The sequence below is a fragment of the Dipodomys merriami genome, unplaced genomic scaffold (genome assembly GCF_024711535.1).
Source record: "Dipodomys merriami isolate MVZ:Mamm:240054 unplaced genomic scaffold, mDipMer1.0.p SCAF_297, whole genome shotgun sequence".
Taxonomy (NCBI): Eukaryota; Metazoa; Chordata; class Mammalia; order Rodentia; family Heteromyidae; genus Dipodomys; species Dipodomys merriami.
In genome coordinates, this window is record NW_027204459.1 from 608,183 (window position 1) to 624,135 (window position 15,953).

Consider the following 15,953-nt stretch of genomic DNA (forward strand, 5'->3'; position numbering starts at 1 on the left):
ACCTTCTACAGAAGATCCAGCTGGGGACCAAGCATTCAACATATAACATAAACATGTAAAGTTTCAAAATAAGAAAAGATAAGGCTAGTGTCCATCTCATAATGCAAAAACGTGTAGTCCATCTCCTAAGTCTCCTAAATCTTAATAGGTCCAGAGTGTAGAAGAAGTGCTATTTAAGGTGACATGGTAGAGAGAAAAATACCAAGGTCCAAGTGGAAAGACAAATGAGCGAGAGCCGGGAAATGGGCCAGATAGAGCAGAGCTGTGAAAAACAGTGGCTGAAGCCATTCTCATAGTGAGACATTTAAAATGTGCTGAGAAAAAGAGATAGTCAACCAACAGGTTCCACAAAACAGGGGACTGCCAATTAAAGAAGCCTGACAAAAACACATAAGCCATACATCTGACCCTATCCTGTATTCGAACTGCTGTGTTTCTCAGGCTGCCTGCTTGCCTGCCTGCCTGCCTGCCTTCCATATCTCTCTTGTATTTTTATCCTAATAACCCTTTGTTTCTCCTATTCTCCTGTTATTTATTTAGTAATTTATTTTTGATGATCTTTCAGTAGTTGTACAAAGGTGTTTGTTTCAGTTAAACATGTCAATTTATGAGTATAGTAATTTTGATTAATGTTACCTTTCCACTTTCCTCCCCCTCTCCCTCCCTCCTTCCCTGCTGGTCAGTCGGTCTGTCTTCCCTAGGAAGAGATTCTGGTCTCCCATCATCATCCTTGCAGCCTTTGTTCTTAGAGGACAGTCATACACAACTTTCATGAGCCTTAGCCCTCAGCTAAGGCTCAGCTAGAAGCTGGGACACTGCCCTGTGTCCTCACTCCAGAGAAAAGCAATCCTTGTGGCTCTTAAGCTCAACTGAAATCCATAGAGATCGCACAGTTTGCGCTATGAAACAAGGTCCCTTAAGCAAGGCCAACTGACCTCATCGGGGCTGGATGCCTGGTAGGTTCGGTTCTCATCACTGAAGTCTTGGTCAGCTTCGGCAAACTCTGTCTCCTCGGCAACACCAGCCCGAGCCTCATAGACAGGGGTCACATTGTGGCAAAGGGCAATGGCTTTCACTGCTTCATGGATTCGACTGCTGACACTTTTCCTAACTTTGGGGGTTGAAGCCTGGGTTCTTCTCAGTGGAGCTGAACTAGGGTTGCTACTGCCTGCTGGAGGATGCACCTTTAAAACAGAGCATGATGTAATTAGAGGCCAGGCAAACAAGGTGGTCAGTGCAAGATGACTAGGCAGCTAGAGATAAGAAAACTGCTACAGGTAAAATAAAACTAAGAGCAGGACAGAATTTTAAATATTCCAATAATACCATAAATAAATCCAACTTGTAATAATTTCTGAACTTAAATGACCTAGTTTGTAGCTAACAATACCAGATCCAGCGGCAGTGTTTTCCGAGGAAAACTTGTCCTATTTCAGTTATGTTTAGGTAAAGACCTGTTTATGACGCACACGTGCATCTGGCTCCACTGGGCTCAGCTGGCTGTGTGGGTGAACTGTCACCCTCCAGTGGTGGCTTTCTCTTCTTTACGTCCTACCTAAGCAGGTGTCAGACAGCACTTCCCACTTTTGAGACTCACAACAGTCCTTAGAAAGCAGACTAGGGCCAGAGCCAGTGAGCCTAGGAGGGGTCAGCTTGGTGTTCGGTTGTATTGGCTCACATGATGCCCACCCAGCAGAAGAGGGGCTCAGCCATTTCCTCTTCTGCATCCTGTTGCATTCACTCATGCAAGTAAATTTCACACAAATGCCACTAAAGATGATGCTTTCTACTACCAAATGTGTCTAGTGGGAAAATATAATCAGGTTAGAAAAGTTTTGTGTGAAGCTGGGAGTCAGTGGCTCACACTTATAATCCTAACTACTCAAGAGGCTGAGATCTGAGGATCACTGTTTGAAGCCAGCAGGGCAAGAAAGTCTGTAACACTCTTATCTCCAATTAAACACCAAAAAAGCTGGAAGTGGACCTTGGCTCAAGTGGTAGAGTACTAGACTTGAATGAAAGCTCAGTTAATAGCACCCAGGCACACAAGTTCAAGTCCTACGGATGGAACCAAAAAAAAAAAAAAAAAAGTAAAAAAAAATCCTTGTTACTTACAGCAGACCTACTAGACATCCATTCTAATAATAAACAGAATACAAATAAGGAAAAACATCAATTTCATATCTAAAGCACTCTGATTAGCCTATAGACAGCATTTAGTAAGGATGATCTTTAAATTTTTCTTAAGGTATAAGTATTAAGTATTTGTTGTCTCTATATAATAATTTTTTTCTACTTTTAATTTTTTCCTGGTAAAATAATAATTTACTTATAGCTATTAAAATCATATTCATAGATAATATAAATTAACTTTAAAAACAGTTATTATCTGGTACTATTTCAATATTGACAAAGATTCCTAAGAGAAGGGAGACTTTATTTGTTCTACTTTTTAGTTTTTTCTTCTATTAATAAATATTTTAAGGCTGGGGATGTAAGTCAATGCTTACCAAGTATGTATGTGTGGGGCACTGGGTCTGAACCCCTGCACTACAAAAAATATACATAAATATTCCATATTATAAAAAAAACTCCATACCTTAATGAATCACATCCACATGAGATACTCAGTGGTGTTGGTGCATATAGATATACTCTTATACAAGAACAAACATGATATATAATAAAATATATAAACACATAGAAGAATGATTTCATGTGGCAACATTTCAAAAATAAAGTATATGACAGAATAGTATCAAACATAGAAGAGAAAGTCATTAAGAAATTGAATACATTATTACAACTTTCTACACTGGGAAAGTGTATTTTAGTTGAAGCAGCATCAAATCTGAAAGAGATACTGTAACATGTGGAGCTGCCATCACGGGCCTGGGGCTGAAGTGCTGGCCTGACACCAGGGTAAGCTATCGCACACTGAGGCCATGTGGATCTTCACTAAAGCAGTGGGGAGTACCGTCTTCAAAGCAAACTAGCAAAAAGACAGAGAAGCAGCCTGAGAAGGTGAACAATTCCTGACAGATTACAATGCTGGACTTGGCATTTTATACAGGTTTAAAATGCCATTAAATTGCTAGGCTTAATGATTCTGACACAGGTCTAAATTATGACAGTTTGCTAAAAGAAGTCAAATAAATGAGGGGGGAAAACTCCACTATTTGTGGCCAGGACCATATCAATTATCAATTGGATCTAAACATAGTTCCTGCCCTCTCATATGCCCAAACAAATTAATGTCAGGAACATGGACAGTTAGGAGTAAATCACTCATGCAGCATGTCTGTTTGTAAACTTCTGCAGATGAACTCTAAGCTGTATCCTAATGTTTAAAGCAAAACAAATAATCCTTGGTCTTGTAATCTCAAACAGCTATAGTAAGATGGTAATGCCTTTTTTAAAAGTTCTACTTACTAAGAGCATGTAATTATTCTATAACCACACTAATGTAGAAATGTTTAGGCAATGCTGCTTCTTGATTGAGATGTTAGTAATGATCACTCAAGGAAACATAGTAACAGCTAACGTTATCAGAGGAGATTGCTACTGCACACATGCTCGGCTCAGAAGCACATTCATGTACCTGGGAATAGGAATTCAGGACATGGCTCTGGATCTCATCCATGGTGTCAGTTCCATAGGAGACGGTGCCCAGATGTAGCCGCTTGAATACCATCTCATTCCGAGTGAGGGTGCCTGTGAGAGGCAACAGCAACAGTGAACGGGCAGCATGAGCAACGCTGGCCGCTGCTTACATGTGTGCAGTGTGTGTGCAACCAGGAAGCTGGGGCCCCTGCTGGAAGACGGCGTGCTCACAGAACTTTCTTTGCTATCATGCCCATTTGGGTCCTGAGGACAGGAAGTTTTCTGCCTGGTACAGCCCATTCCCCCTTAACAGTCTTTTTCTTCCACCTTTCTTCCTGGTCCTGGGGCTTGAACTAGGCCTGGGCACTGTCCCTTCTTTTGCTCAAGACTATTTTTCTACCACTTGGCCCACAGTACCACTTCCAGCTTTTTTTCAGTAGGTTTTTGGAGAGAAGGGTCTAGTGGGCTTTCTTGCTGGGGCTTGCTTCCAATGTGATCCTCAACTCTCAGCCTCCTGAGTAGTAGTACAAGGCATGAGCCACTAGTGCCTAGCTCCTTAACAGGCCAGCTCTAGTTACACAAAGAAAGCCTGGACTTGGCTTGGCAGCCAGACTTACTATTTGGCACAAATGTAACTTCTGCCTACTATGAAAGAGAGGCATAAAACAGAAAACAGCCACTATAACTTCATAATCATGGTATAGCACTCTGTAACAGAAAGATAATAAGTAGCAGCAAATTAACATGACCTACCTGTTTTAGAAATTGTAGTTTGGAAACAGGAGTTTTAGTAGAAGGAACAGATGTTCCAAATGTACCCAACCCATAGTGTGCATTTGTACCATTTGGAACAACAGGAAATCAATCTACCAAATAGGAGATAGTTTTCTTGGGTGAGTTTCTAAAAAGAGAGCTAAGGGGGTGTGCTGTTGAAGGTTTGCTCCTGAGCAACACAAGGATGGGCAGGTAAAGCTATCTAACTTACTGTACATATACAAATACAGGACAACACAGAAACAGTTCATTGCCCATGCATATGAGCGTAAGGTACTGCTTGAATCTTGCCCGCCCCCGTCCCCCCTTGGAGCTCCTGCACTTGACTCAGAGAACAGATAACAAAGATTCTACTGACACTGATATAGTGGTATGTGTGATGACCACTAAGTATGAATACACACAACAGTATAATAATTTTAATGAAGGCCAGGATTTTTACATGGTCACAAAATACCTGTTACCACACTAATTTTTATTTTCTTTGACATATGTGATATGGAAAACATATACAACTAAGCCCATATAGGTCAGTTAGGATTTGTGTGAGAGTGAAAACAGGCCATTGGCCAGGAACTTTCCACTAGAACACAACCCTCTTCAAAAGGAGTCTATCTTCTGTAATTATAATTTGAGACCCTTCTGATAAATGCTTTGACAATGGATATGATACATTATAGTATTACAAATCCTTAAAAGTAGCTATTGCTCATTAGTTTTATAAATTTTACTTTTACAGAGTTCTATGCAGCCCCTTCAAAGTGGCTAAACCTTAAGTAGAGGACCCTTAAGTTTCAAAGAAGCAGAAATGAAACAATCACAATTATGTAAGGACTGGTTTATGCCACTGTAGTTAAATAAAGGTGAATTAACTTTAGTTAGCAACTATCTAGCTTCCAAATAAAATAGGGAATACTTATAAAAATAAAGAGTTTATATAACAAAGAGCTGAGATGAAAAAAATGAGCATTCTATTATCTAAAATCATACATTAAATTGTAGGAAAATAAAGCATTCACCTCTGGGTGTGAAGATTTCACCCAGTGAAACCTTTTCCTAAAATCCACTTAACAAATATATTACACATATTAAAATATTTTTCTTTTTATATTACTTGGTCTAACTTGCAATTCTTTTTAAGACTTCATATGCTGAGCATGAAGCAGGGCAGCTCATGACAGGCAGGTCAGGAGTAAATTCTACGTCAGTCTGAAGTAGGGCTCTCATTAATACTACTTGTGTCAACCTAACTTTGGTTTGTTTGTTTGTTTGTTTGTTTTTGGTCCTGGGGCTTGAAGTCAAGGCCAGAGGGTATTGTTTCTGAGCTTTTTATTTGTTAAAGGATAGCACTCTACCTCTTGGTTCACAGTCACAGCTCTACTTCTGGGTTTTTGGTGGTTAACTGGAGATAAGAGTCTCACAACTTACTTGTCCCAAATGGCTTCAATCCTCAGATTTCAGCCTCTTGAGTAGCTAGGATTATAGGCATGAGCCACCAGTGCGTGACCAACTTAACATTTTATTAATGAGCCATTTTATACGTAAACCTATCAAAGCAGCACTACCAGCTAAGGACTAATTCTTCAATCTATGAACTTTGGGGCATCACAGCCAGTGTCCTATAGCAAAGTCTGTGGACTATAATAAAGCTGCTGCTGGTTACGCTCCAGGGGTCAAGTGAAGGAAGGGTCAGTTTGAGAGAACTAATCCACACTCTTATTCACACTTCTAGACACACTGGTGCCCACTACTTCTGGTAGTTGATATGTTTCCCTTAGATTCTTTTCCTATAAAACTGAATACAATGCCAAATGGATTAGATTCAAAAATGAAAGCCAAACTGATGGCTGCTTTGTCCTGACCCAATTACTTCCAAATTTACGTCCATAATTTCTCAACAGCATTAAATTTGGAGAGCTACATTTATTGTTAGAAACACAAGCACATTCATTTTTTTACATTTTCCAATCATTTATAAATTAAAAGAAAATGGATTTTTAAGTACAGGAATGTTGTTTCTACCATAAAGGCAAGAGAGCAAATACTCAGGGCCAAAAATGAGGCAAAGCAAGGAAAAAAAAAAAAAAAAAAAAAAAAAAAAAGACACAGAGCTCTGCACAGCCATCAGCTGGTCAGGTCCATTAGCTGATATGAGCATGCCAAACTTAGAGGACTACAGCAGCAGAGGGGTGCAGAGACATGGTAACCATGCCCATGCCCAAGCCTGGGTAACCTGAAGATGAAGGGCTCAAAAGGAATTTATGGCGGAACAACCAGAAGCATCGTATAGTATATAACCGAGTCATCTGAAGAAACTTTCCAGAATTTATTTTTGATATGTACTTTACACAAACAAAATTGAGGTAATACAAGAAAGAAGAAATTTAGCACAAGGGTACAGACCTGAGTAATGCTGCAATTGTTCTGACACTAGGTTTTCCTGTTACTGTGAGCTTTTGTGAGAGATGAATTATTCACTGAGGTGAGCCATTTGTGGACGTGTGCAGAGACTGTGTACTGTAAACACTGTTGATAAATAAGCTCAGGACTGTTGGACCACTCCCACTGGGCTCCAGCCTCTGACCTCGGGCTTCCTTCCCTTCTAGCTTTTCATCCACTGACCTACGCTTTCCAGGCCATCCGTATCTCATTCCTCCTCACAGAATCGAGCCAGGGCTCAATCTAATTATTGCAAGTAGTTTCAAGTCATCTGAAGGCAAAACAGGAACTCCTAATCCTTAGGCACATTTCGCCCCCATTAAACTACCTATAACGGAGCATATCCAAAGTAGGACACATTGCTTTATTACAAAAATTTATGGTGCTATAAAAACCTGACTTATGTAACTGTAATCCCTTTGTACATCACCGTTACAACAAAAAATACACTAAATAAACACAGCCGGTTGTAAAGGAAATTACCAAGGGAAAAAATCAAATGATGGAAATTTTTTACCTGGATGTTAGATCATCTATCCCTGAGTCACATGAGAAAATGGCATAGTAAACATGAATTCTGTGTACTATCTGCCTCATTAAAGGCAACTTAAAACAAAGATATCTCAGATACATGGAGGAAAAGATAACAGGCTGGGACAAGGGCAGAAGATGCTTCACGCCTGCTTTACACAGCTATGCAGTTTTGGTTCATATAGTAATTATATCATTTATCTGGAGCATCATTTTTTCCAGAGATTACTGGAGAAATACCTGATATTTCCAAATGCAATAAGTTCATAGTCAACATATATTTTCTAAAATCAAAGATACTTCCTTATAATCATTCCATTCAGACAATTTCTAAATAGTAAATCGCGAGTTCTAAAGTACACCACTTTAGCTAACTGTCCTTTTATTTGGTCTTAGCCCAAGTTGTCATTAGAATTGTATTTAAGATATGAGTTTCCTAACTTTACATTGTCATTATATTTTGATCCTTGGAGAAATCTTGGAAATAATTTTACACATGCACAAAGACCCCTGGAAGATGCTAAAGCACCAGTTATATTGTTGTATATATACAGTTAGTTGAAAATACTTTAAATGATATATGAAGCTTAGGTCTGAACTATTTCATCCTCCTTTCTGATCATATATTTTTATAGAGCTCTGTTTTTAGATTCTTAAAAACCCTTTATTCGGTTACTAAGTTGAAGCCAGAGAGATTACAAAGACAATTCAGAACAGTTTCTTAAGAATGAGCAATTTAAAAGGCTGTAATTTTGGTTGTTAAATTTAGGTCTGAGTTAATTTTTATGTAAGATGCTCATTTTTTTTTAATACATAGATATCCAGTTAGTCCAGCACCATTTCTTTTTAAAGTCTGTACCTTTCCCACAAAACTCTCTTGGCATCCTTGTTGAAAGATAAGTTGACCATCAATATTAGAATTTGTTTATGGCCTCTAATTGTATTCTATCAATCTGTGTCTATCTTTATATGATTCCACACTATTCTTAATTAATATGTTTAGTAGTCAGTTTAAACGTGGAGAAATGTAATTCTTTTAGTTTTATTCTTTTACAGGATGGTTTTAATTGTTCTGGGTCCCTCCCAGAATCTCTATGTGATTTACAGGAGGCCAATTTTTGCAAAGAAGGTAACCAGGATTTTACTAGGTATCATTTATAACCTGTAGATGCATTTGGGGAGCTTTCTTGCTGTCTTAATAATAAAAATATTTTATGACACCATTATAAATGGAATTGTTGTCTTCTTTTAGTTCCTTGTTATACACAGAAATGCATTATTTTTGTATGTGGATCTTGCTTTCTTAGTAACCTTGCTTACTACTACATTTTTAAGAGATATCTCAGGACCATGCCTCATAGAACAGCTATATTTTCTACAAAACAGGCATGCCACCTCTTGTGTCATATCTAACTGTCCTGGCTAAAACTCAGCATTGTGTGCAAAAGCAGACAATCCAAATGTCCATCGAAGCATAAATGGATAAAGTTTGGTGTTTGTGTATGTGTGTGTGTGTATGTATGTATGTATGTATGTGTGTGTATGTATGTATGTATGTGTGTGTATGTATGTATGTATGTATGTATGTATGTATGTATGTATGTATTTTTGTTGGTTCTATAGCTTGAACTCTGGGCCTGGTGCTGTCCTGAAGCTTTTGTGCTCAAGTCTAGCAGTCTATCACCTGAGCCACAGCTCTTCTTCCAGCTTTTTTGGTGTTTAATAGAAATAAAGAATCTCATGGAATTTCTTGCCTGGCCTGGCTTCAAACCACGGTCCTCAGATCACAGCCTCCTGAGTAGCTAGGATTACAGGTGGGTGGAAGACCCTGGTGCTTGGATGGAATGGTATTTGACAGTTAAAAAAAAAAAAATATATATATATATATAAAGCACTGACATATGTTATAATGTGGATCTACCTTAAAAACATTTTGTTAAATGAAAGAAGCCACAAACCTAATTATTGAATTAGTTATTATGAAGCAGTAACTAATGGGTGGCTCAGTGGTAGAGTGCTTGCCTAGCAAGTAAGTCTAAGGCCTTGACTTCAAACCCTAGAACTGCCAAAAAAATGGTAACAGAAAGTTATTTTCCAGTATTTTTCATGAGTTCAACCAGTTAATGATTTTTACAGCTTTTGTCATTGTAATATGACAGAATTAACACACCTCAACGAGAAACTGTAAGAACCAGAGGAACTTGAGAACTAGATTAAAAAGAAGCCATCAAATCAGAGAATGATATAAAGTTGTTCACAGCACGCATATCTTGCGACAAAAGGGTCACTTGTGATGTTTAAGGAAAACAATGCTGTGGTATTTACGAAACAACAGGTCTTCAGAAGGGCTGGGTGAAGACAACGAGGAAATAGGTTTCTAAGGGGAAAGGCCTACAGAGATCACTCTCAAGGTGGCAGCGATGTAACCTATAAGTGGACTGGGGCTGAGTGGAAGAGACACTGGGAAGCCGAAGAACAGCCTCTGAACAGATGCTACTGGGCTGTATTTGGCCTTCCTCCCAAACTCCAGCAGGCCATAATAAAAGAGCAGGCAGGTGATTTCAAAATGTAAACAAAGGCAACTAGGCCTACAGTTCACAGAAACAGCTTGCTCAGAACAGCACCATTTCTTATGAAGACTCTATGAGGAAAGCAGTAGCTGTGCATAATCAATGCTTACATGAAGACCAAACTTCCTTAGGCTTCATCACAACAAATGCAAACAAAACTATCCAAGTAATAAGACTTCAGTTTTTGCCAAGCTTTAAGTATTGGTCATTACAACTGAGACCCACAGGAAACGAACTTTACAACTTTGGGTGGGGGGGGTCGGGTGGGGAGGAGTGTGGGAGGTTGGAGAGGGAAGGGATAGTGGGACAACAACAAGGGAAGGGTAACAATGATCAACAAATAAGGCACTCATTGTCTTACTCGTGTAACTGTAACCCCTCTGTACAGCATCTTTACAATAAAATTTTAAAAATGGACATTTGTTATTGTGGAATCATATATTATACTTCCTATAAAGCAGCTTGCCCGAAAGATGGTAATTCTCAGTACTGTATTTGTTCAGTTACCACATGTGTGAAGTATTCCAATCAGTCCAAATACATCAAAATGTTAATTATACCACTCACATCTAAGTACACACTGTAAAGAACGACGGCTCCAGTAACACTGCTCATCCTTGCTGTAACTAAATACCCCAGACATCATAACCATGCAGGAGAAACTACAGTGGTCCTGTGGTACTGAAAATATTAACGAACCTTTCTAAATCTTACCTGTGAGATCTGCAGGCCACGGATGCACCACCTAACACATACACCCTACTCTGCTACCCTTACAACTACGAAAATATTATTTCCCTCAGATGATACTGTCCTATGAAATTCACATATAATTCAAGTCTGAACAATAGGGCATTTGGGTAGGAAATGCTATAAATAAAATGTAGGTCCTAAAAATACCTGTTGTTTAGTGGGTGTTTGTAGTAATAGCTTTGTTCTACATGAAGACAAAAACTCCCTAACAAAGGAATTAATGTATTGCTTTAATAAGCTGCACCCGAGTTAAGTTTTAAAATTTATGAGTTCTCTGCAGCATTGTTCTTTAAACAATGGCATTGTCAAATGCAACCATGAGAAGATTAAAGTTCTCCCAGCAGATTAAGTACAAATTATCTGTCCTCCTGTTTCAGCATCATTTGTTCATTTATCACATAACGTCTAGCATTCCTGGTCAGTGTCAATACGCTCTGCATCCTTGCAGCTAACAGATGTCTACTCTTGTCGAATGAATTGCTTTATGTTTCACGCACTGCTGGCCGCAGATGTGTCACTATAGCAACATCATTAATTTCAGATCTTACCGGAAACGTGCACTCCAATCAAACCTAATTATACCACATAGCTTTCTTGTCCACAAGAAGGAAACCATAATGCAATTATTGGGACATTTCATTTTCTATTCTGCTGTGGCAAATGAGAGGGCCACTGTGATGGACGCTTCATGTCAAAAAGCTTATTAATGAAGCACAAACCCAATTTACAATCATATGAAGGACCACCTTACAATTATGTTGGTAATGTAAGGCTCCTCAGACAACAGCTCATTCTGGATCACTTCTCTGAGAACTCAGGCCACTTAGGAGAAGCATGAAAACTGCTAGGTTCCTGGTTCCCCTTCTGATCCCCAGAGTCAGAATTCTTCATGCAGACAGACAGACAGCCACGACTAGAACCTGTCTGGACTGGGGATGCCAGGGGATGGCTAACACCTGACAGGCCTCTGAGATATACACTCAGAGGCATGTAAAGAGCAAATTTAACTATGCAATTAAAATATGACATATCAGGTGGAAAGAAGTAATGATTTATGGTTCTGGAATGTAGTATCATGCCGTCAATAACAAGTGTGTACTGTCTCAACTGGACACAAAAGGGACAAGGCAGGCTGTGTGATTTTTCTGAGATTTCTATTTCTATGTTTGTCTGATGCCCCATTATCTAGATCTCAAATGGAAGAAACTCTTTGTACTGCTGAGGGATCTTACCGAGATCATAAGTAGTTCAAGGGGCAGTCAGGACTCAATTCTATGTCTATCTGATGTCACTGCCAAACATCTGTGTTTTCACAGAACAAAATAAGAAAGTGTTGCTTAGCCATTTGCAGTAAGTGGATGGTTATATGATTTGGTCAGTGTGGGCTTCAGGAGAGGCCATGGCACTGCTACCACCTCTGTGGTCCTAAAGAGCCGGTCCAGATCCTTTCTCTGGCAGGAGTAGTGGAAGGTCCGGCTCTGAGACCAGGTGGTAAATCTAGAGCTCCTTGGGAGACATACCAGAGCCACAGAGAAAGGCTATAGCCAGCATGTCTAAATGTGCATGGGTTGACACAAGGTCCACCGTGTGATTACTGGAAAAAGTCCCAAACAATATTCCAGTCCAAACAATTTAGAAACCCCACACAATCTGTCTTTAGAAAAGCAATGACTCACATCAGGTTCTATCAGTATCTACTGTACAGTTTTGTATAACTCTTCTCAAATCTCACTTACCAATTACTTGCTTCAAGAAGCACATTTTGCCTCACGATCCTAGGCAAAGACTACCTACTCTACCCTGATGGAACTCAAATGCTGCAGCAAACAAGAGGAAACTGTAATTAAGGAGAATCCCATTATTGTTTAAAATGCAAAATAATTAAACATTCTGAGGGTGAATACTGTCATGAAATGTTTACTTCTAAATGACATTAGACAGAGACACAGAAAGAGAAAGAACTAACTACTTGGGCTCTCTATAGCTCTTAGTACACACTTATTTGAAATGAAGATAAAATAACAGGTCAGCACCATAGTCGAAATGCAACTGTGGATGCTGCCTCACGAGGGCCTTGAGTAAGCACCCTGGATGCATTGTGTCCATCCCATAAGAGGATATGGTGGTCAGCCAGTCCCTGGTGAGATCTGTACTTGGGGTCCACATAGCACAGGGCCTGTGTCTTCAGAAAGAGCAATGCTGGAGCTGGGCTCCTAAGCTCCAGCCTACAACAGGACAGAGGCCTTAGCCTCTCCTCCGACTTATCAGGAGGGTCTCAGACCACTGGTAGTGATGGTAGAGGGCCACTGATATTCAACAGTGAGCTGGGGTTGGAATTATCAGACAAAGATTTTGAAGAAACCACCAGAGAACATTTCAATTAAAAAACTACAAATTTTCTTAAAACAAATGAAAATATAGAAAATTTCAGCAAATTGAAATGAAACCAAATGGAAATGATAGGCTGAGACAAACGCCTTAATGCACAGGCTTACTGGTAAAAAGGAGACAGTAGTTTAAGGGTCAGTAGATTCAGAATAAACCAACCATAGGCCCCAGGCTGATCCACAAGAAGAGAAGTCAGCAACAACAAGTAGAACTGTAGGGCCTGGCAATAAAGACACAGCACACTTAGCACTGGAGTCTGAGAAGCGGAGAAGGATGGTGGCTTGAAAACAAATGTGTTCAGAGAAATGATAGTTGAAAGCCTCCAAATCTGATTTTAAAAAACAAAAACAAAATAACCAAACTTACAGCCCAACAACTTAGCTAATCCAAAATTGGAAAAATCTCCAGCGAGCGAGGCTCAGACACATCCTAACTGAATTTTGAAAAGCTAACAAAAAGAGAAGCTCTTGAAGGCAGCCAGACAAGTGGTACATTCTCAAAGGGGACAGAGTGACAGCTTTCCAATCTGAACCACAAAGCCAGAGGAGATCTATGTCCAAGAACTGAACTTGTCAAACCCCACATCCAGTACACATGAAAAAATACTTAGGACAGATTCATGCAATCACATACACCAAGTACTTCCTCTGTTCTCTAATTATGATGCAATGTAATTACAGTGTTCCTAAGTCTTATCTATTTATGCTACTGTATGCTGTTGCTGTACTTCTGCTCTGTTTGTATTTAGAAATGCATTATATTTTTCTATACAATAGATCATTGGTAACCATAAATATGTGGTTGGTAAGGAGACCACTGTTGAGGAAAAACTTGAGTTGGATGCTTAGAATTCAGTATTGTACTAAAGATATTTGATTCATTTTTCCCACAATGCTGCCCAACTTCCACTAAAGACATGGCCTTTCGATAAATCTACACTTTTCACTTCATCACTTAAATTACTCACATTAACTTTTACTTTATTTTGGACATCATTTGACTTTTGGGAGACATCCTTTCATTAAGGGCAGAAAAATACTCAGCAGATCACACAATGATTTAAACATCTGCCAATAATGTGGAATGGATAGAGTTTCATAGCAACTGCTTAGTGTAATACACATGTGGGAATTCAAACTTCTTAAATTTTTTAAAAAATGAAAAATGATTATTTTTTTTACCATACTTGGTCAAAAAATCACATGTAATAAATCTGTGAATAAGGTGGCTTACTCTACTGGTTTTGTTAAAATGACCTAATATTCATTTGTATTAAAATCACTTATTAGATTTTCCATGTATACTGTTCACTAGGTAAAGTTGTTTTCCTTTTGCTCTTTTATTCATTTCTGATACGCTGTTACACTTCGATTCCTGAGGACCTTCCTTTTTTGATCAGGTTTCTCTATCTGCTGAAGAAGACAAACTGTAAGGAAATCTGAACAAAAATTCCTAAATTGAACTACAGTCACAAATTCACCATGAGAGCTGACATTTACAAAAATATCCATTTACTGAGTCTTCTGTTTCATTTCTTAGTAGTCTGGTCTTTTTTTCACACATGCCCTTTCTGGTCCTCAAGATCTTGTCCACATGTTTGACAAGTGTGTAAGTTAATGTGAGTTGGAAGGCTTATTCTCAACTTAGACCTTAGGCAGCTGTTTTGATATTTTAATCTGCAACCTGCCATTCTACTGATTTGTTAGGTTTAGTACTTATCAGCTGATTGCTTTGTCTGATTGTCACATCTGTTCTTCTTCTAGTTGTATACCTTATTTCTATTTCCTATTTTACTGCCATGTCATAAGCTTCTATGATAAATATTAAATTACAGTGCTGTGAACTCTATCTTCTTCTATAGTAAGAGTTTTTCCAAGATTTAATTATTTAATTTAATTATTTAATTATTAAAAATTATGTTGAATCTTGTTTTGAGATATATTTACTTAATCATGTTATATACATATTTTTTCATTTCTAGTTACTTAACAAAGGAATTTAAGTCACATATCAATAAATCAATGAGGAATTTTAACTTTTGCCTATGGCTTTTATTAGAGTAGTAGATTCTTTTTATTTGTCCTATATTTGGTATGTTCATAACTTGTAAGAATTATTTGACTGAAAGAGAAAATACAATATAAGGACAAAGCTGTAGGGTAGGATGGTTGAAGTAAAGCTCTTTAGAAGAATGTGATTGTTAAATCTGCATGTCTTTTAATGGTTACAAGGATCATCATTTAAGCTGGGCACTGGTTGGCTCATGCCTGTAATATTAGCTACTCAGGAGGCTGAGATCTGAGAATTGCAGTTCAAAGCCAGCCTGGACAGGAGAGTTAGAAAATACCTGTTGGATTATAGAACATTCAAAATACAAAGGTAAATAGCCAAGTTCCAGGAGTGTAACATTTTGCTAACTCTGAGGATATTACACACATTAGAAAATGAAGTTATGTGAGCAGTTTTCAAAGACAGCTTTACAGTTTCGTTTTCAAACCGTAAGTGTGAACTCAACAGTTTATGATGACCCCACATCCATGTGTGGGCAAGTGCAACTAGAGTATGTTTGATTGGGTGTCATATGGCAAGCAAACGAGAGCACTACCTGTTTTGTCTGTCAGTAAGTATACCAGACGTCCCAGCTCCTCTGGTATGGTGCTGGTACGAACAACCGTGCCAGGGATACTCTCGTCTTTCATAATCATCCATCCGTATGCTGCCTTGCCCATGTCCAAGTTCACACGCAGACTGCCAAGGAAGAACATTGCTATCGTTAGTGCTTCTAATCCATATAAGCACACTCATAGTATCATGTAAACAAACATGTCTTATATGCACTCTTAAGTTTCATGCAAATTAGGAAGTCTGATTTCAGCCTTTGTTGTTGTTGATGTT

The 15,953-nt window shown here is 38.7% G+C and overlaps 1 protein-coding gene across 10 annotated transcripts in view; it reads right to left on the reverse strand.

The window, feature by feature from the left end:
* Atp9b (ATPase phospholipid transporting 9B (putative)) overlaps positions 1-15,953 on the reverse strand; it is a 180,676-nt gene that overhangs the window by 46,312 nt on the left and 118,411 nt on the right. For all 10 annotated transcript variants that reach the window (XR_011375904.1, XM_070038816.1, XM_070038811.1 and 7 more), the window contains 3 exons: positions 15,664-15,806; positions 3,602-3,714; positions 936-1,184 (listed from right to left, as the gene is read on the reverse strand). Coding sequence is in view for 9 of the 10 variants with exons in the window: in XM_070038816.1 (XP_069894917.1) it covers positions 936-1,184; positions 3,602-3,714; positions 15,664-15,806 (505 nt within the window). In the remaining variant the exon portion in view is untranslated. The remainder of the gene's footprint in view (positions 1-935; positions 1,185-3,601; positions 3,715-15,663; positions 15,807-15,953) is intronic.